At 34.1% G+C, this 21168-nt stretch overlaps 1 protein-coding gene across 1 annotated transcript in view; it reads left to right on the top strand.

Annotated features, from left to right (window-relative positions):
* The window catches only part of GRIK2 (glutamate ionotropic receptor kainate type subunit 2), a 356820-nt gene extending 336849 nt beyond the window's left edge, over positions 1–19971 (top strand). Inside the window, exons 16-17 of the mRNA XM_053973181.1 lie at positions 4380–4630; positions 19249–19971. Coding sequence (XP_053829156.1) covers positions 4380–4630; positions 19249–19413 — 416 coding nt within the window. The 3' untranslated portion in view covers positions 19414–19971. The remainder of the gene's footprint in view (positions 1–4379; positions 4631–19248) is intronic.
* Positions 19972–21168: the final 1197 nt, after the last annotated feature.

Here is a 21168-nt window from a genome sequence, read left to right as displayed (position 1 = left end):
TGCAAGATAAATAGAACTGTCTTGGGATTATTAATACCAAAAAAAAAAAAAAAAAAAAAAAAAAACCAGAAATAAAAGATGCTATCCATGGTCTCTGTGTATTCAGAATGTATTTTTACTATCTAGAAAATCAAAAGTAACATGTAAGTATGTCCTGTGGGCATATTTAAAAACACTAGGAAATTCATAGTCATTCCTTTTGGTAAAATGCCCCATGCATGATGGAAAAAATATTTCCTGGCTCAAAATTTCCTTATCAAAGGAGTTAGTAGAATGCTGATCTTCCTTTTGATTTACTTAAAGTCAAAATCAGTTCTACAGGTCCCAATATGCTCCAACAGCTTTCTTATGATAGAATGAGTAAAACAGACTAAATGTAACCAGGCAGGAGATTTTACTAAGTTAAAATCTAGTAGGGAGCATTTTCAAGACCAGTTAGATCAGCAGATTTTCAAAATACTAATCTGTATGCAATGAAGCCTCAATATAAAAAGTTTATGTGTTCATAATTTATGTTTAAACATATCATTATGTGCATAAATCTTTACATACTGAGACTTTAGGGCAGAAAACATATCTATGTATACTTTCTGCAGTAACTCTGGGAGACTTAGTTTTGTAGAGATGCTTTAGAAAAAGGTGTTTTATGCAAATTTTCATTTTTATTTTAAACTTTCATAAGCAGGCAACTGCAATTAGAAATTATTGCTTCCCCTCTTGAGGTTGTTGAACTTGTGCAGGAAGGAAGAAACACCTCTATAATCTATAACACAAGGGCTTAAAATTATTCTGGCAGAAATTCTCATTCCTGCAAACAGAAGCTAGAAGAGGATCAACAAATTTATAGATTATATTCTGTAGATTGTCCAGTCCCAGTTTGTCAAAGTAACAAATAATCAGTTGATAGGGAAATAAAAGAGGTAGAAACCAACAAAAGAGAGGGGAGAAAAAGTCAGATATTTCCATACTGGTCTTTTGCCTTTGTCTTCACTCAGTGGAAGATTATGTACTCACTTTTTTTCCCTGATTTTGGAAGAGTGTTTTAAAAACCACTTCCTTCCCTGTCTTCCCCCCATGCACAGACTTGTAAGATTGGGTTTTTTCAACTGCTTTGTCTTTGTATTGAAGGTTGAGATGTGAAGTTTCTATTTCCTCATGTTTCAGAATTTTATTTTCTCTTTCTTTTATTTTTCTTTCTTTTTTTCTTATGCTTTATTACTTCACTCTTATTTATACTGTAGGTATTTTGCAAATTCATTCATATATATTGTCTATGAGTATTAGAGTTTCTATTTTGCTTTTATGGCTTTTTTGTTTTGTTTTGAACACTAATTCTCTTTAATGATGATTTAAATAAAATTATATCAAACACTTTAAATTTAAAAATGTAAAAACCAGGACATGGGCTTCTTGCAACACCTCATTATAGGGCTCAAGTCATCTTTCAGTCATGTGATGAGTGTGATAGGGAAAAATACCTAAAAATGTTAGAAATCTTTTGTATTTACTTGCTAAACATTTTTCAGTTCTGGAGGAAAACCCACTGTTACATCCAGAGTGTAATCTGGGTGCCTTGACCACATTTTCTATTTATTGCTTCTTACTTTTTATGCTACTTTTGTCATCCACAGATCAGTCTGATCAGGTGCTTCTGGTTGGATTTTCCATTGCTGGGACTTGCAGTCCTGTTTGTAAGAGAAAAAAAGCTAGAAGAAAATCTAGTCTGAGGAAATAGTATTGTTCATATGCGTCCTTTGTTCTCGTAAGAGCTACTTGAGTCAGTATAAACAGAATTAAAAATTCTTTTTTCCAAAGTATCAGATTATTAGTTGTACTCAATATTTGCTGCAAAATGAAAACCTATGAATTTAGAACATTCTAAGTGCTTCAGAATTAGAATAGAACTACAGCATTCAATGCTAGCTTTTTCATGGGTATAAATTTTAAAATCCTTGATTTAACAGCAACAATATATAATTCTTGTCATCCCACATTGATCCTTACTTGTGGCAGGATCACTTCTTAGACAGGATAATAAGGTATAACAAATATAAACATTGCAGTAGAAAGGCCCTGTAATATGTCCATTCCAGAACTGTTTGTGCAAAATTTGGCAAACCACCAACAGTAATACAAATACTTTTTAACTGAATCACTATTAGCTGTGTGTTTCTAATGCAACCTTCATAAACTTAAGTAATTGTAGCCTTTATTAAGCCATGTTTTATTGTTTCTGTCTATGAATTCCTCAGATAATTAATTTTTTAACTGTTTCAAATAGACTAGAATTTTAATTGTCCAAATCTGATCCCCAGAAAATATAAATAATACATGAAGAATAGATGGTACTCACTATATTTAGACCAACAGAGAGTGTGGAAACAAAATGCAAATCAGTTTAATTAGAAAGCAGCCTGTCAGATCAGAAGACATCTTTTAACGGAGTCCAAGACTATTTCTCTGAATCTAATGTTATTTAAGTTGTTGTTGTTAAATATTTATATGCAGTGTAATGTTGAAAATATCCCCAAAAGATTACAGAGTGCACTTACACTTCCCCAGGCTCTTGCGGACTAATCACTTCCTTCTTCCATCTGACTGAAGCAACGTGTCAAATATAGGGTTTTGCAGAATTCCAGCATAATCAGGATGGTCTGAAATCATGTGACTTAGGCCCCTAAGAGTGCATAAGAGAGTAGAAAAGAGTTTTTTTTCCTTTCTTTATGCTTCCTGTATAGTCCAGTGCAAACACAGTTTACCTCCTAGGACGAAACATCATCCTTTTCTAAGCATAGATGATAAATACACAAGTCCTTGCCATCTAAATACTTTTACGATGGCTCTTCACACCTTTTATTCTTGAATAATGGAAAAGGTGCTTTTGTATTTTGTTATTAGCAGTTCTTTCTATGTTCTTTACTATCACAGCAGCTCTTTGTTATAAGCTTTCTTCTCAGGATAAGTTCTAGATCTGTAAAAAGAATTTGAAGAAATATAGAATCAGTTAAAAGAAATTTTAAAAATGTATACATGTTTTCCAACAGTTTTAAGACCATAAAACATCTTATCCATGCATTTTTCAGCTCCTCACAGCTGATCACTGTGCATTAAATAGTTAAACAGGCAGCATCTCTCTAGTAGATACAAAGGATTTTTTTTCAAAGGTAAAAAGTTAATGAAAATGTATTTTATTACTCAGCTGAAAGAAACCCTAAAATCTATAGCCAGTAAGTAGCATTATTATGATAGAGAGAAAAAGAAGAGGGATGCATTATAGAATTGCATTCATGTCAACTGAAAGAGGGGATGCCATGCCTTTTCATCTACTCTTTTTCTTCCTTTCCTGAGATTTCTTAACCATTTTAATGAAGAGTCTTTTGTTCCTGTTTTCAAAGGACAAGAAAAATGATGGTTTTGTTCTCTACTTAAACATTGCGCAAGTCTTAACAGAGAAAGCACTTCTAACTGGCATGATTTACTCTCTAACATTCAGAAAATAAAAGCTTTCTTCATTGCCATTATTCGATTATCAATATACATTTAAAAATACTCATTGAGAAGCACTTATGCACAATGTAAAGAAAAAGAGAACAGATTACATGCAAAGATATGACACCAGCCTTTGAACTACCCCTTGAAATATTGAAATGTTCAAAAGCTACAAAATTATCATGTCGTTTTAAAATAATGAATTATGAGAATGAAATACATCAAAATATGAGAATTCACATCCTTGTTATCCAAACACACTGAATCTTATCTTTCTGAATTTCTTGCTACCTTGTACTGTTAATAGGTAAGTGCGTGCTGAAAGGTGTTTTAAATGCCTGAAAATCTATCAAATAAAGACTTTTGTGGGTTGATCCTGAAGCATAAATTGTTTCTCACTCTTTTAATAAAGTAACAGGATGAAATATTCATTAAATATTACCTTCTATTAGCTTTAGGGTAGCAAGCTATGAAGCAACAGCTCATAGATTTACATATATTAGACTAAATATAATGAAGCCCATTTAAAAACTTATTGGGAAAAAATTGAAAAAATTGAAAGAAGAACATTCTTTGGCTGAGTATAATATTTGAGCATGAAGACATTTGAGACTGTGGGACTAAATGTGATAGGAATTGTTGCATCAAGCGGCCTGGCTTACTGGCAACACCAGACTGGATGAAGTTTTCTGGATATATATTTGTGTGAGGAAGCAGGTTTGTATTTATGTGACCAGTGTGATTGTGTCGAGAAGCAAATGGCTTTTTGAATAATATTATGGCTGTTAAAGATACAGTTTTTCATGGGATATTATTTATTCTCATTTGGTACACCTATAATATTCATGTAATATATTCCATGCGATATTTCTTCCCTGTGTTCTCTTCAGGTTCTCCATATAGAGACAAGATCACTATAGCAATTCTTCAGCTGCAGGAAGAAGGCAAGCTCCACATGATGAAAGAGAAATGGTGGAGAGGCAATGGTTGCCCAGAAGAGGAAAGTAAAGAGGCCAGTGCTTTGGGAGTTCAAAATATTGGAGGAATCTTCATTGTGCTGGCAGCAGGATTGGTGCTTTCTGTCTTTGTGGCAGTTGGGGAGTTTTTGTATAAATCAAAAAAAAATGCCCAGTTGGAAAAGGTAAATATTGTCATTACCTGTTTATTTTACATTTATGGTCTATTTAAATAATACTTTAAAATATTTTGTGATGTTTAGTGGCATTTAGGTGATGCATACTTATTGTTTATTCTTATAGTAAAGTATTTGTATAACAAAGGATGACAGCAAAATATCCAAAGTTTTACATTTACAGCTTTTAATTTTTCTTCAATGTGTTTAATTGTAGCCAGATTTCAGGACAAGTGACTATTTCTCCTCTTATTCAAGCCTGAAAAAAGACAGCTTTTTACTCCTGGAAGTTCACTGCAGTTAATTTTATGGATGAAGAAGAAATCTGAAACTAATGGGAAACAAATTAATCTCCTACAGATAATTCTGTTTTTCAAAAGACAAACTCTCTGTAGCTCAAAGTCAAAGTCTAAAAATGTCTCTATAGAAATGTTCTTTATAGGAGTTTATACTTGCAAAGTTGTCCTGGTAACATCTGGAAAAGATTACATCAATATGATTCTTTTTTTGGTGGGTTTACTACTGATATGATGTCCTGTAATTTCAAACTGACCCAATATTGAAAATCCTATTGTTAACTTGTTGTGTACTTGCAATTTTTACAACCAGAATATTGTAAATGTGCTAAGACTAATAATATATTGAAAAATTTGTAGATGAAATTATAATTTTTTTGCATAATAATTAAATAAATCTTTCTATATGTATGTGCCCATGTCTAAACCTAAAATAAAATAGCTTATTTTATTGCTATGGCAAAATCTGAATTTTAAACATTGACAGAAACTGTTGGATTTTGCTAGGTCTTTTTGTTTTTTACTTTTGCGGAGATTGTGACCTCTGACAATTTTTAAATTTATGTTTAGAAATGTAATTTAATACAATCAGTAGTAAATCCAAAAGATATATTTATATTGGTATTTTTCCAGATGATGCTAGTGAGCTTTTGTAACTTGAATCAATACTCAGAAAATTTACTATTTGTTTTCGCTTCTTTTGAGGCAACTTTTTGATACTCAAGTTTTCTGCTATATTGCTAAGAATTTTTTTTCTAACACACACTAAGGCAGTGTGAGGTTTCAAGGTCCTAAACACTGTTTGAACATGGGTACATTCATTTTTTTCAATTGTTGAAGGACCCTTTAGGTCCTCTTCTTTACAATACTGCAGGCTAATTCCTTCTGTTAACATAATAATGGAATGTTATGTTTATGAAATGAACTTGTAAGGAAAAATATACTGGTTACTTAAGAACCATGTAAATATCAATAATTTTTATCCATTCCTAAAATGGATATGGAACTCACATGAACATCAGTAAAAATTGGTTTAGCTTTTCTGGACTTTTAGCACGCACTCAATTAGAAAAATAGGACTGCTTTGATAATTTGTTACATGAGTTCAGTATTTTACAGGGTGTAAATACATATGTGACAATAGCAGCATGTTGGAAGTTGTGAGGGGAAGCAAACAGAAACTTTCTAATTAAGGATTTGTTTCCTTAAGTGTTTTACTTTGTGGGGGGGACAGGAAGGAGTTTATGTTTGTTTGGTTTAGATTTTTCCTTTTTTAAAAATTTTTTCTTTTGTGTTTTTTTTTTTTTTTCCACTTGATTGTTTATTAGTGTTGGATAGAAATAGCAATGACTGGAGGAATGACTTTTCAAAAGCATTTGTACCAGAAATGTTTCATCATCAAGTATTTAGATACTTTTAAAAGTTAGGAATAAATCTGAAGCAGCTGAGTTGAATTGAGTTGAGTTGCGTTGAGTCAGGCTTCTCTCCTTTCTCTCCTCCTTGCCTCCAATCACTTACCTTCCGTCTCCTCCCTGCTGTTCCCACATAGCCTGATATCAGCAGACCATTGAAATTTCACTGCAGTTTTATTTATGGAATGAACTTGAGAGGAAGATGATGCTTGAATCCCTACACATGGCCTACCCCAGCATCCCCTCACTCACTCTTCTTGTAGCACCCAAAGACTTTCAGAAAACATCTTCTTTCAACCTCTCCAGGTGTAGCAGATCCCCTTTGCCTAGGAGAGGGAGCAATAGCAGCCTAGGGTGAGATGAGAAATCCTGTCATTTGTCTCCAGTCTCTACAAGTCCCTGCTGAGATGAGCAAACAATGCAATAGTGCTGCTCTGGATATCCTGTGGGGACAGAGGAGGCACCTGGTTTTGGTAACATTTGTGGTTTCATCTCTTAGGAATCAGAGTATCATTCTGGCATAGTGTTTGTCAGTATTTGGAAAGAGGGAAAATCAAAGGTCATATTAAGAGCCAACAAAACAAAATGAATCTGATAACTTCAGCTGCTGAGTATACGGAGATATACTGAGATATAAGTGGGCATGAGTGTTTGCTTTTTAATGTGTACAAAATATTCATTTGTACTTCCAGCAGGGAGGCAATGCAGATTGAAATTGTATAACATAGATATGGGGTTTTAGAATTTTTTATGTCACCCTGCCCTTGGAGCTTACACATAAACAGAGATATTGTCTGGTGTGAACCTATTTGGAGGAGTGAAATCTTGAAAGGAATCAAACTCAGAAAAACAGCAGATAAAATGGTGTTATTCACTAAAATAAAAAAAATGTTGCATCTTGTAAGAAAAGATGGCTCAAAACATCCATGCCCCTGATGTGTTTAAAAGTCAGAAGAAAACGTAAAGAAGAAAACACTACTGAGACTTTCTATGAAACAGGTGATTTTATGCTACCACAACACTTTCCAGACAGAGGGAAATTCCTCTCCTATTGACACCTATCAAAAGCAAAGATAAGCCTGGATGTTATCACAGTTAGACTGCCAGTCACTGGCACTTACTAAAGCTAGCTTGCTTGAAAAATAAGTATCCTAAATTGCTAACTGTTTTCTAGAAAATCTAATAATTATAAATGTGAAAACAGCTATATATGGATTAAATTCTGCTATAATTTCTAGCCATTCAAAACTCATTGAGCCTTCAGCAGGATGGAACTAGGTATGTTTGTATAAACATAGCAGATGTAAATGCTATTAATTTTGAACTGTTAAGTACTCCAAATAATGAGAATTGAGACACATACCTTAACTATTTGTTAAGAGATGAGGTCATACACTTCCTATAGTAAAAAGTAATAGATTAAGTCTCAACATGTACTGAAACAGTAACACCAAAAAAGTATATCTGGAGTTATAGAATCAAATCATAACATAAACGTCAATTAAATTAACCTCTCTGAAACAGTTATTTACTTATAATTTATTATAAAAACAATAAAAACAATAAGTACATTAATACTTGTTTATATTTCACATACATTTACAGGGAAGACAAAAGCTATTGAACTTTCCATATTAAATAATTCACTGCTCAGCTGCACAATTGAGTTGAGAAAGATCAGTGTGGATAATTTATCTCACGAGGCACAATGACCGAGCTCTTGACAGAACTGGGCCCAAAGCAGAGATCATTACCTAGGAATATACACGTGTTACATACAGAACTGTTTCACTTACAACTGCAGATTCCATGAAACAAGAAATTCTGAATGCTGAGCTGTGACCTGTATATGAGACTAACTATGTCTTTGGAGATGGCATTTGGATGACTCTTGCCTGAAATTAATGCCTGAAATGAATTGAATACTATAATTTAAAACACTTTCTGCAAAATGCTCAAAACGTGTTTTTATAATATGAGGATAATATGAGGACTTTCTGATCCTAACTGGCTCAAAATTTCATGCAGCTTTAATGAACTTCAGAGTCTTTAGGTTATGGTACAATTTTATCTTATTAGAAATTAAATGTGGTTTTGCTATGATTGCTAGTAATCCTGAATTTTCTACCTCATACATATGTTTTAATAATGTGATAACCAGGAGTGTGTTTTGGGCTGGATCACTCTTCTAGTCTTGCCTACTACATAGTCTCACTGTTTCCTTCAGAGAAAGTGCTGGGAATGGCAGAGCATATATCCTTGTCTATGACAGACTGTTGATATCCCTGCACTGTTGGTGCAGTGGGAAAGGGTAGGAAGAGACTGTAGGTCAGAGGTTGTCCTGACTGCATTCCTGCAGAGCAACCACAAGATGGTGCCTTCTAATTTCTGAGAGGGAAATTTAATTGTCACTTTTTAATAAAATTTATGTTGCAATGCTTACCTATTGTTTAACTGCAGCCTTTTTGAAAATGCTAAAGGCTTGTATTATTTCCCATTGTTTATGATACAAACATCTAATTATGTAATCTACTTGGAAACATGTTATTATCAGACCTTTTTTATCTAGCCAATCTTGACAATAAATGCTCAGTCATTTGCATTTTATAATTGCTTTTGCTGCTGAATGACCTGCTCCCTTATTTTAACAGGCACTCAGAGGGCAGTGAGTAAGCAAGGTTAGAAACAGAAGCCATTTAAAACAATTACTATGTCTTTCCTCTTATCCTTTTTTTTTAATTGATGTGCATCAAGGTATTATGGGTTTATGTCCATTTCACACATTTAGTTTTGTATAGCTCATATTATTATCGGAAATGCCAGGGAAACATTGACCTTGAAGACCATTAATATTTAGCATAATACATTGATGATTCTCAATTTGAGAATTTATTGACCTTTCCTTTGATTTTGTGTGTTCAGGGGGTTTTATTAAGTTTTCTCAGAGATTGTTTCCATTTTCATACCACCCTTACACAGTGATTAGATACTACTGTAAGAGTCAGCTGTGTGATAGAAACTACATGTACACTGCTGAAAACATTAGGATGAAATTCACACTATTGATGAAGGCAGTGCCACGGATGTACAGACATTGCTTGTTGTCCCCATTGTAAATTATTGTCCTTGCGCCTATCCTGGTCAGGGTTTCTGTGGAGAGGGTGGCATTGGTTGGAGAAGTTATCTGCAAACCTGGTTTTATTGATGTAGTGCTCCCACACCCTTCTTAAGAGGCAAGGAGGAGCCAAAAGCTGATAGGCTGAAACAGCTGCTGCACTGGGACCATATGCAGTTACACATCATCCTGATTTTGCTTCTCTCAAATATGATTTAATTTTTCTCAGTTTGTTTGCATGGAGTCAGTGTAAATGTTAACAAGAGTTTATTTTCCAAGGTCCCTTTATGACCTATTTGTACTAGGATAAATTTCATTCATTATGTCCTACAATGCTTTTTTTTAGAATTCATGTCAAGTGCAAATATATAGCTTTTCCTATGTGAAAAGGACTTACAGGAAGAATTTAATAATTACTGACATATTTTGATGCTTCTTTGTCAGCAGGATGTGTAGAAAGTCAGTATTTTAATCTTTGTTTAAATTGTTATCTCACCAACAGTGCAAAATCAAATTTCAATCACTTTATGTAAAAAACGGAAAAGGTTTTAGGATCCTTCTTATTTTACCATAATATTTTATGGTGTGGCAATTTGGGTTATTTTTCCAAATTTTACTAAATTAGTACTTTTCTTTACTTTCTCAAAAAATGCAATTTTGTCAGTTTTTCTGGAGTTCAAAAATATTCCGAATAGTTTAATATCAAAAATCTTTGAATTTGGGACAGTAATTTATAATAGCTTTGGAGCAATACTAAAGTAAATCTCAGCCTAGTGATTTTTTTTCCAGGGGGAGACAAGTTCAAAAGATTTCAAAGTTGAAAAGCTTGTTCCTCAGGCTACAAGAAACAAAAGAATGTGGACATTCTTGGTAAATTGAAGTAAAAGCTTTGGGATTTATATCCCAAGTAGCTTTTATATGAACTACAGTCGGTCATGTAGTCTGTATTTTTGTGTCACTTTTTTTTAATGGAGTAACCTCAGAAATTGTACTTTTGGCTGCGAAAAGCAGCAGTTGGGACAGGTCATGGAAGAAAATGTTTTTCCAACATTAGCACACTGCGTTCTGCAGATATGCCATTGGAAAATTAGGAACTTATATCATCCTGTAGTCCTCTGAGCACTGTATGAGTATGTATAAACTTGTATGGTTAATTTGTGTGTGTGTGTAAGTGTAGAGATTACGTGAATTTCAGGTATTCATTTTAATTAAATGCTCTCTTGGAAACCATGTAATTATATATTAGAGAATATTTTCTAAGGGGAGGAATTGTTACAAAACCCAACAGATCAAAACAACCCCCCCCCCCCCCCCCCAAGAACCAAAATCCAATCCATACCCCCAAACATCTTAACAGAAGAAAAAAAAAAGAAAAGGAAAAAAGCAAGTTACCAACTGTGGCATTTTAAAGCAATTTGCAAACAATAAAATACTAAACCCAAGAACTCTATTTTGATTTTTGATTGCATCTCAACCAGCATCTGTTTGGTAATGGACCTTTTTTTTTCTGAGGTATTTTAATGTGTTAATTTGTGTCTTTCAAAAAACAACTGAAAATATAGGAGTATATGTAAAGTTGACCAGTACATAATTACACAAGTACAGAAAGTTCACTATAGCTCCATACTCATCCAGTCAAAGATCAGAGCTTAAATTATAGGTCTGAGTCATGTAATATTTTAAGTTTGACCAGAATTTGAAGTTGGATTTAAAAAATTGGAAACCCCTAAATGTTACCATATTTATAGCAAATCTGGTTCACTCATCAGTAGAAAGAAGAAACACATTATATTATTATTTTCTCCTCTGATAAAAATATTTTTTTCATTCCAATGGAAAAAATGTCAGGTCATAAAGTATTCATGTCTTTCTAATAATTTTTCATTGTCTTCCTCTAATTATTACTTTAGCATATAATATTTTAATATAAAACATAAAACTTTTTATTTGCTATAGTTAAATGCTATGATATGCTATAGTTAAATGTAGTAGCAAATACAGTTTAGTTCAGCTGATTTATTTACTTTGACTTTTGTATAGGTCAGCAAAATAACAACAAGCCCTTCCTACTACCTTTTAGATTGAGAAAATATCCTTGACTGACAGATAAAACCATATAATTGCAGAGAAATGAGTGCAAAACCTTTTGATATTATGTACTGCAACATGACCATAACAGTGTTTCCAAAACAGTAGAAAACCTTGGCATTAAGTTAATACTAATAGTCTCTCTCTGTTCAATATGATTTGAGGCCATGCCAAATTTCTCAGTGAGTTCATAGTATCACACTGAACTATAAAACTAGTATAAATTTTTAGAGTGAATAAAGTACAGAGGACTTAATCTGAGCAAACTTTGAGATAAAAGCTGTTTAGAATTCAGGTAAGAAAGGTTGTATTTATTTTCTTAAACATCTCTGTAAAATTTACTATTTATTTTCAAATCATGTTATAGAAAGCATTTTTACCCAGATAGATTGGTACTACACAGCACTAATTACATATCCTCATCATTCACTTCCTTTTACCATGCTTGACATTCCTTTGACAAAAAGAATGAATTGAGATGTAGGATCAAAGATGATTCAACAGGTGAATGACCCTTCACATCCTGTGGCTGAGAATGCCAGATCTCTGGGGACTGACTCAGTGCAACCAGGATTGCCTCTGCTGAAAGGAAGAGAAATATCTGCACAGATGTGATTGCAAAATACACACCATTAACATTGCAATGGTTATTCTAAACCAATTAGGCAGTGCCATATATTCTGTTATTTATTTTCTCAGTGACAGCTACATGGCTGAAGTACTATTAATTGATCACAGTCCTTGTTAAACACCTGCCAGTCTTGTGTAGCCATTGTCCAGGGACATGAGACAGCAGAACCATGCTCTGGAAGAAGATCTGGACTGATGTGACAAGGTTCACATCAGTGGAAATTATTGCCTCTGACTGAAACGCTAATGACAAATAGCACTTATTACCACTCTGAGTTTGAAAATACAGACCCAAACCTAGAGAAATGTGAGAATGTCAGCCTTTTCCAGAAGAGGTTGAACTGAAAAATGAGGATAGAAGATATCTTCTGAGTGCTTGCCTTTGCCTGTCCAACACAGCACCTGTCTCCCTGGGTTAAATTGCCATCACCCCCCTATTTCAGCCAGGCACTGGAAGCTCAAAATGACTGCACGGTCCTGGTCTGACAATAGAGTAGGACTGTGTATCATCTGCGTGTCGATGACACCACAGCCCAAATTATTTCATTATCTCCTCAGTGGCCTCATATACATGTTGAAAGGAGAGATGACAGGATGAAACCTTGTGGAATCCTGCATGAGAGAGAGCCCTCGGGGCTGATGAGCAATTGCCCTATGACATCCTCTGGGATTTCTCTGAGAGGAAAGAGTGGAACCACACAAGTGCAATCCCTTCTGCCCCAGCCTAGGTCCACAGGTGAGTCAGAAAAACATCATGGTCAGTGTGATGGCCAGAAAGGCTGCTGGCAGAGCTAAAAAAAAAACACTTTGAAAAAAGCTTTCTGCACTAATAGAAATTCCCCATCAACCACAGGAAGAAGGGTAGCTGTCAGGCTGGAAACAAAGAAAATAGTTTCAGAAGACTTTAAATGAACTCAGGTGTTACTTTCCTGGAAGTCTCTGTCATCCACCTGAGTGCATTTTTTTCTGTTAGGAAATAAATTTTAGAATCTGAGAGTGGTGGAATTGTTTTTGGTGATTTTTCTTTTTGTTTGTTTCTTTTATATGAGTTTTTTTTGACACCAGCTGATAATTTATTTAAGGCAAGCTGGAATTTTATTGTTCCACTGGGAGACACTTACAATAAACACAAGAAGTTGCCTGAAGTGAGGTCCTGTATGTCATCTAAGTTCATCCCATAACTCTAAAACTGAGTGAGAAAGAAACTCAGCCTGAAGAAAATTGTTTCAGTGTTTTGTAATAGGAAGGGTCAGTCCCATCAGACTTTTGTTGATCCTCTGTCAAATAGCTACTAAAGTCCTTGAAACAACCAACATTCAGTTACAGGGTAAAGCACCTCATACTTCATCAAGCTGTATGGAACTACTCTACTGGTGGTGATTTTTGTAGATACTATGGTGAACACCAAGCTTTATCTGTGGAATTAAAATTTTCACTTTGCTTGATATTATTGTCTTCATTTGAGTGGGCAGTAAAATTTCTGTTTCATACAAGGGACATATATTTTGGTCTATCATGGATTTTGGTCTGAAAATAACTTCCTAAAATTGTTGCTTGTTCTATTTCTACCAAAATGCCAAATAATTGCTTAATCTAAAATTGAGAATATACTGGTGATATGTTCAGGTAATTGGTGTGAATTTAGTCTGTAGTGTACTTGTGCATTATACTTGCTATGGATTTAAACTGTACTGCATCAGAAAAGTCAGTGGCAAAATATTTTTAATGTAACTATATTATGCATATATATATATATATATGCATAGATATGTATAGTATGCACATGTGCAGCCTTTCATCTATTGTCATGTTTAAGAATAGATATATAACTAAGCAACCTAAAACTCTGATCATTACAAGTACATTTCAACTTTGAAATGCTTGTACTCCAATTACTGTGATATATTATTTTTTCTGAGGGTATTTTATCTTTAATTGTTCATCTCTTTGTGATCCTAAGCCAACGTTTTGATAGAATTTGTTTTTCTGTCTAAAGGGTTGAAGATTGACAGGTTTTCCACACACATATTTAAAATCCCTGAAGGAGTGGCATAGGAATCAGAAAGTGATTAGGAGGGAGAGTCAGGGTAGGACTGTGCATTCATTCTCAGCTTCAAGACAAAAAGCAGTTTGATTGATATGTCCTCCTAGATGCTAGAACAATGACCCCTAACACAACAAGACAATACAGGATTACTGCTGTTACTGCTTTAAGATAATTAAACAAATCTTCAAATAATGTCTGACAGACAAGACTGCAAGTAATGAACTTCTCAGTAAATCTTAAATCCTTCTATTGAATATTGTCAGTCATCTTTATGTTATCTGGATCAAAGGGAAAATATAAACCATATAAAACATATGGACTATTAATCACAAATCAGAATGTTTAGAGTGGTGCAGGCATGCTGTACTTTCTTCCTGTTGCTCTTTTTAGGCTGTTAAAAGAAAAATCTATGGTGATTGTCTCATAATTATGTGTCTAACAAATGCTATTGTGATTTCTAATTACCTTTCTAAATTCCCATAAAGCAAAATAATGAAAGCAGTGTAAGTATTATCTACCTTTCATATTAATACACATATGCAAAAGTGTTTTTTTTTTTTCTCATACAGTAAAGCCATGCACAAGCTGTCTAATCAGCTTGTAAGTGGTGGTAACATTTTGCAAAATTCTCATCTTGATTCTCCATGACTTGTGAGATGTCAGCTGTGGCAAAGAATGACAGAGGTGTCTGACATTCATCTTCATCTTCTAAAGATTACTTCTTTATTCACCTTAAGGAGATGAACATTTTTTCAGAATTGCTTTGTGTTCGAAGGCTAAGAACTACAGTTCTGATTAAAATTATCTTTTGTACATTTTTTGTAATGTTTTATCATGATATGCTGCAACAAAACAGATGCACTTATGTGCACTATGGTTTAGAGAGCTGAACACTGTCCTTAAATTCTTCTAGCATTTGATGATATCTAAGATGACTTGGAGGCAGCATTTATTTTCTGGTAGCATTTAAGAAGACAACTTAAGATTTTGTAAGGGTTAGTGAAAAATCAATAATAACTGATGTTCTTGTAACATGCCTGCAATGTGGAAGGTAAGTTGGGAGCAAGAGGTTATTTTCTTTGAATTAAGTGGAGAGTCTTGTAATATATACTAAAGTGCTCAATACCATGATGGACAACACTTTTGAAATGTACCCTTTCAATTCTGTAAACATCATGCTGTTTTCCGTTAGCAATTGATTTCAGGATCAAGACATTGGATTATCTTTTCTAAAATCATATTTGAAAACATCTTCTCTCTGTCATAAAAAATATATATTCTAGAGTACTTCTTGTTTTCATGTCTTATTATTCCAAAAATTGTATTCTAACACTGAAAGAACACACAAAGTTTAAAGGTATAGAAAATGGAGACTACAGAGATTTGAATTGAAATTAGACAAAAAAAAAATATTAATTTCAATTAGAAAAAGTAAACCATAAATCCTTTCTAAAATTTATTGAATATGACTTTTTTAATATGTGTGAAAACTCTTCCTTATATTTCTCAGATAGAATCCAAAGAAGAAAAAAGACCTGGATCATAAACTCTTACATTGCTGTGAAACAATATTTTTAAAATACATGACTATTTCAGTGAGTGAAATTTGAAACAAGCAAGCAAATAAACAGAAGATATGTAACAATACTCTTAATCAGAAACAATATTTTTATTACCATATGTACATACAAGAGCCCATAAAAATGTATAAAAAATAAAAACATAGAATGGAAGAATATTTTATATAGAATAACTCTCTCAAAGTTGTGGTATCTACTTTATTAAGACTGTCACTCCTTTCCCTTTTAATGAGTTTTCATATCCAGGTAAAATTCCCAGATGAAATGTGTTGTCAAGTTTCTTAAGATATCATTTTCAAGGTATTTCAGAATGTTGACATGCCTCTTCTCACCTCTTGGATGCTGGTTGTAATCCATTTCCTACTGATATTACATAAAAATTTATACCCTTTGCAGATTTTTGCAAAGGATTTGGTGGATTGATTCCTCTTGAAAAGGATTTGTTCTAATTTGGCACTCTTCTTAGATGTCTTGGCAAAAAAGAAGACAAGGAACACAGTCTTGAAAGTTTTAAGAGCTAATGCATCATTTTAAAATTTAGAATGATTTTGTTCCTCAGAATGTTTTAGCTAGGTCTTCAGTTCCAGAGGTGAGAGCCATATGATGGCTATAAGTGGTGTAGTGCTGAGTTGCACCATTTACTTCTTAATGTATTCCCTATGAAATTCCTGAGTTATATGCTATAACTATATGTTATATGCTATCTCACATAGTGCAAATGCCAAGATCTTCAAGCCTTAGCAATTTAGCCTGTAAGCCATTCGGGAATACTAAATTAAATCTTGCCCTTTTAAAATATTTCAGGGTTAATTTCAATTTCAGAATTATAATGGCAGTTTTGATCTTAAGCAACAGCATTTTATTAGAAAAAAGGGAAAGTCTAAGAGAATTGAATATTTTCTTTCAAGGTATAGCAGGATAAGGAGGTAGAGTTTTCTACTTTCTACACAATGGTCAGCAAAGATACCTTATGCATTAAGATCTGACATATTACATTCAAACCATTCAATCAAGAATTTTAGCCACCTCATTCACACAAAGAAAGCTGTCTTGGATGTCAACACAGTGCACATTGCAGAGCTCACTTCAGCCAGAAATGCCAAATTTTCACCTCTGAAGGATATGTACTTGACTCTGAACCAGAGAAATATACCTTCTTCTCCTTTGGATTCACAACTTAAACTTTTCTTAGTTGTAGGTGGTAAAATCATTTCTGCTGTAAGTTCAGTAGGCATTATTCTTTTATTTCAAATTCAGCAGGAGAAAGAAATGCTTCAAAGGAAATATATCACACCCAGAGCAAGATTATCACTTCCTTCACTTTCAACCTGCCAATTTCCTTATTCATGCAAAGGATTAGGGAAGAGGGCATTTGTTCAGGCTTTGTTGGATTCATGTTCAGTTCTAATTACTAATTAAGACAATTCATATTTGCACTCTTCTACACAAAATGGAATTTTATGTAAAACTATTGAAGTTCTCAGTTAAATAGGAGCTACTACTGAAGCCCTTTCTCTGCTGCTGTGTGCTCTCATCCCTAATCTACAGAACAGCTCATGTTTTCCCCGTCTCCCTTTCTCTCTCTATTCCCTCTGTTAACTGCTACCATGCCAAGTGGAACAGGACAGGATCAGTAGTGCAAGTGACTTTACCTTGGAATGGTCTAATACCTGTAGGTTATAGCTGTTTACTGAAACACAAGCTTAAATATATCTGGCAGAAGATGCTATTATATTGACACTCTTAAATGTGACTCATGTTCAGCCCTAATTCTCCAGCTGATGTCTGTTTGCACCGAAGAAAAGGATATCTGCCACATATTCTTCTTTAGCAGTTGTCACACTTTTTAAGGAACTTAATTTGTTAGGTGCTTTCAGAGCATACCTATTGGATTGATAACCATGTATGGAGAATGGGAATGTGAATTCTAATAGGATCCATGACTAAGCCAAGCACCAGTGTGTATCACAGAATTTCTACTACTGCCAAATGACAAAGCTGTAAAATTTAATGGGGAAAGATGAGTGCCTTACTGCTTTCAGCCCTGGAGGTTGGAAGCAGAATGCAGACTTTTATGAATCTAGGTTCTCAGTGAACTAGGTAGGGTGAGATGCTTAAATATTTTCTGGCTCTAATTGCTAAGCCTCAGATTTGTATGAATAATGAAGATATAACAGTTCAAAAATAAAGCAGGATTTTTATTTGAAAGACAAATGAGACAATTATATATTGACTACCACTAATCAAACAAAATCAAAAATTGGTCATGAGATAGAGTAATTGTAGGTGCTTTGACATTTTTAGTTCTTGTTTGATAGGTTGTTTGTTTGCTTTTCATTTGTTCATTTGCCTTTTTTTTCCTGATCATGTCCCTGGCCTGGAGGTTAGTTATTAAGAGAGAAAAATGCAAAGGGTTAGACCACACCTCAAATTTGTTTTGTCTGAGAGCAATTGTCAGAGGCTTGGTTTAACATCTCAGCTTCCGGGATAGATTTTTTAGTTATTCTATTTCTCCATTGTCTGGAAAATGTTTTAAGTTAAACTATGATGCAGAGCCCAAAAGAGAGATACTTTTTCCTTATTACCATATGTCATTTGATACTCAATTCTCACACTGAGAGAAGGTTAATTGCTCAGCACACCATTAGCAGTAGAGAATTCAGTCAGACTGAGGGAATAGGGAGATTTTTCAAAATTTTCAACTTTTCAAATTGCTTGCACTGCAAACTGGAAAAAGGGCTTTGAGGATTTGATGTAAACATGGTAATAAACTTTTTTAATATACTTTTCATGAAGATCAACAAAACTGGATTGCTGGTTTCTTTGGTTTTTTGTTTTTTTTTTTTTTGTCCAAACACACACTCCATAAATGATAATCAGTAGTGGTAAAAGTGTTTATATACAGAAGATATTATAAATTATGGATATAAATATCAGTTTTCAGTAACAGATCTGGATTTTAACAGTATTTAAAGATAAAGTCAGGTAAACATCCTATACTAAAACTTCATGTTTTGTGGAAGAACTCTTACTTTAGTCCCATAGAAATGCAATTATTATTTTGAAATATGGCTAAGGAGATTCTACTGAATGCCTAACAGATATGTAACATTCAGATACTGTACTGTAAAGCTAACATGTTGACAGAAAATCTGCTTGAAGTAGTTTTATGTAACATATGCATCCAGATTTAGTACCTGCCAGAAAAAACAATTGTACAGGCAAGGTGATTTTTACACTGAGTCATCAAAGTTTGATAATAATTTTAATTATTATTAAATAATAATATGCATATAGAGTGATGCATATAATAAGGCCAGCAATTTGCTTTGAGCTTCAGACTGGAACAAAGCAAAGAATGACAAGTGTCTGCCAGTACAATGAATCTGCTTCTAGACACTGCAGTTAGTAATTTCTTACAGATATTTCTTTTTCTTGTTCCTCTATTTCCTTCTGTAGAGGTCCTTCTGTAGTGCCATGGTAGAGGAGCTAAGGATGTCTCTGAAGTGTCAGCGTCGATTAAAACACAAGCCACAGGCCCCCGTTATTGTGAAAACAGAAGAAGTTATCAACATGCACACATTTAACGACAGAAGGTTGCCAGGCAAAGAAACCATGGCATAGAGCTGGGAAGCCAAATAGCCCAAGCACAAACTGTCGTCGTTTTTCCAAACAACCTTGCGAGAATGTTTCCTGTGGAAATATGCAACAAGTGCAAAATAAAATGAGTTACCTCATGCCGCTGTGTCTATGAACTAGAGACTCTGTGATCTCAGCAGTTGCAATGGCCAGACTCGAATCACAAGCATCATGGATCAACCAAGTTATGCAGGGTTACACTGTTTGTCATGGGTTTCCACCACTCTGAATGAATGAATGTTCCATGTGAGTTTTGTGGCTGGTTTCAAATGCAGTCTCAGTGAGAAGTTACAGGTTCCTTTTGAAGTTCTAGGGTTGCCAGAAATGGGAGAATAGATGCCCAAGATGATACAAACCACAGAAGGAGTCTAGTCTCAGAACTGTAGTGGAACAAGAAACCATATGTTCTTCTGAACTTCCCAGCACAGAAAAGTTGGTAACTGCTGGTAGACTGAAACTACCATCTGGACAAGGTGATGTGATCTTTCTGGATGGAAGAAATGTTAAAAGTGAAGAAACATGAATCCTATGAAGAGAAGAATAAATATGAGGATGCTCACCTGCTTTTTTTTTTTTTTTTTGACTGTTTGTGACACTGAACTAAGTAAATAAATAATAATTACAAAAAAAAAAAATAGCTGGGTTGGAACTTTGATCTAAAAAACACCAACAAAAATATTTCCAGAATTTTGACCAAATTTTTAGATGAAGAAAAGTTTCCTTAGTACAAAGGAATGTATCTTACAAACTTTACATATAAGCAATCGATTTTCTTTTCTATAGTTGTGAAAAGAGGGAGGGGGGTGGGAAGCAGTGTATTTCACATGTAGAGGGCTTGCATTTTAGCCTGAATGGGTTTTGAAACACTTGTTCCTGCTACTAATTGAACTCAATGGAGCCTGTGCGATTCTTGCTAATGTTGGAAGAGGGATGGGTTACCTAAATGAAGTGAATGTCAAGAACTTAAAGGAGGACTGCATTTTTCAATTCAGTCACAGTACTAAATGAACAATATTCTTGAGCAGTTTTTTTTTTTTTTTCAAAAAAAAAAAATGTTCAGGTTTATTTGTGGAAATGCAAGATTTCTATGAAAATAGTTTTTGTATGGAAATTTTTGTAATACTTTTTATCAACAAAATAAGAACATGTGTTTCCGTCAGGGGTGTGATGCCAAGCATGAGTGGTAGTGCGTGCGCACCACCAACGTTTGGTGAAAACTATTTTTATCATGAAAAAGGAATCTTAGAAGAGACATATTTTCAAGTTATATAATATTAAAAAAAATAGGTGCACTACCACCATTGCTTACCATGGTACACCCCTGGTTTCCACTAAGCTGATAACATGCTGTCATGAACAATTGTGTGTAAATGGTAAAAGACACAGACCTCTTGACCACATTGTGATAGAAGTTAATATGCACTCAGTTTGCTGTTTGAATCCAATGCACAAAATTAAAAAAAAAAAAAAAAAGAAAAAAAGAAAGCATTACATTTATGTCAGTTTTAGTTGGTTTGGTTTTGCTGCGTGATTTGAGCAACATATGTGCAGTACCTTGTGTCAGTACTGGTACTTAGCTTCAGCTTAGTGCCCTATCCTGATGATTCTTGCCACTAAATTTGTGACAAGAGAGTTTGCTGGGATTTCTGACAGAAGCCATTACAGCACATTGTGATACTATCTGCAGGATTTGGCTCTTAGCTGCTTCAAAGCTAACTTGTATGTCCTGACTGTGGTGAG

This window comes from Vidua macroura, chromosome 3, assembly GCF_024509145.1.
Source record: "Vidua macroura isolate BioBank_ID:100142 chromosome 3, ASM2450914v1, whole genome shotgun sequence".
Lineage (NCBI taxonomy): Eukaryota > Metazoa > Chordata > Aves > Passeriformes > Viduidae > Vidua > Vidua macroura.
This window is presented reverse-complemented; position numbering and strand designations above follow the sequence as displayed.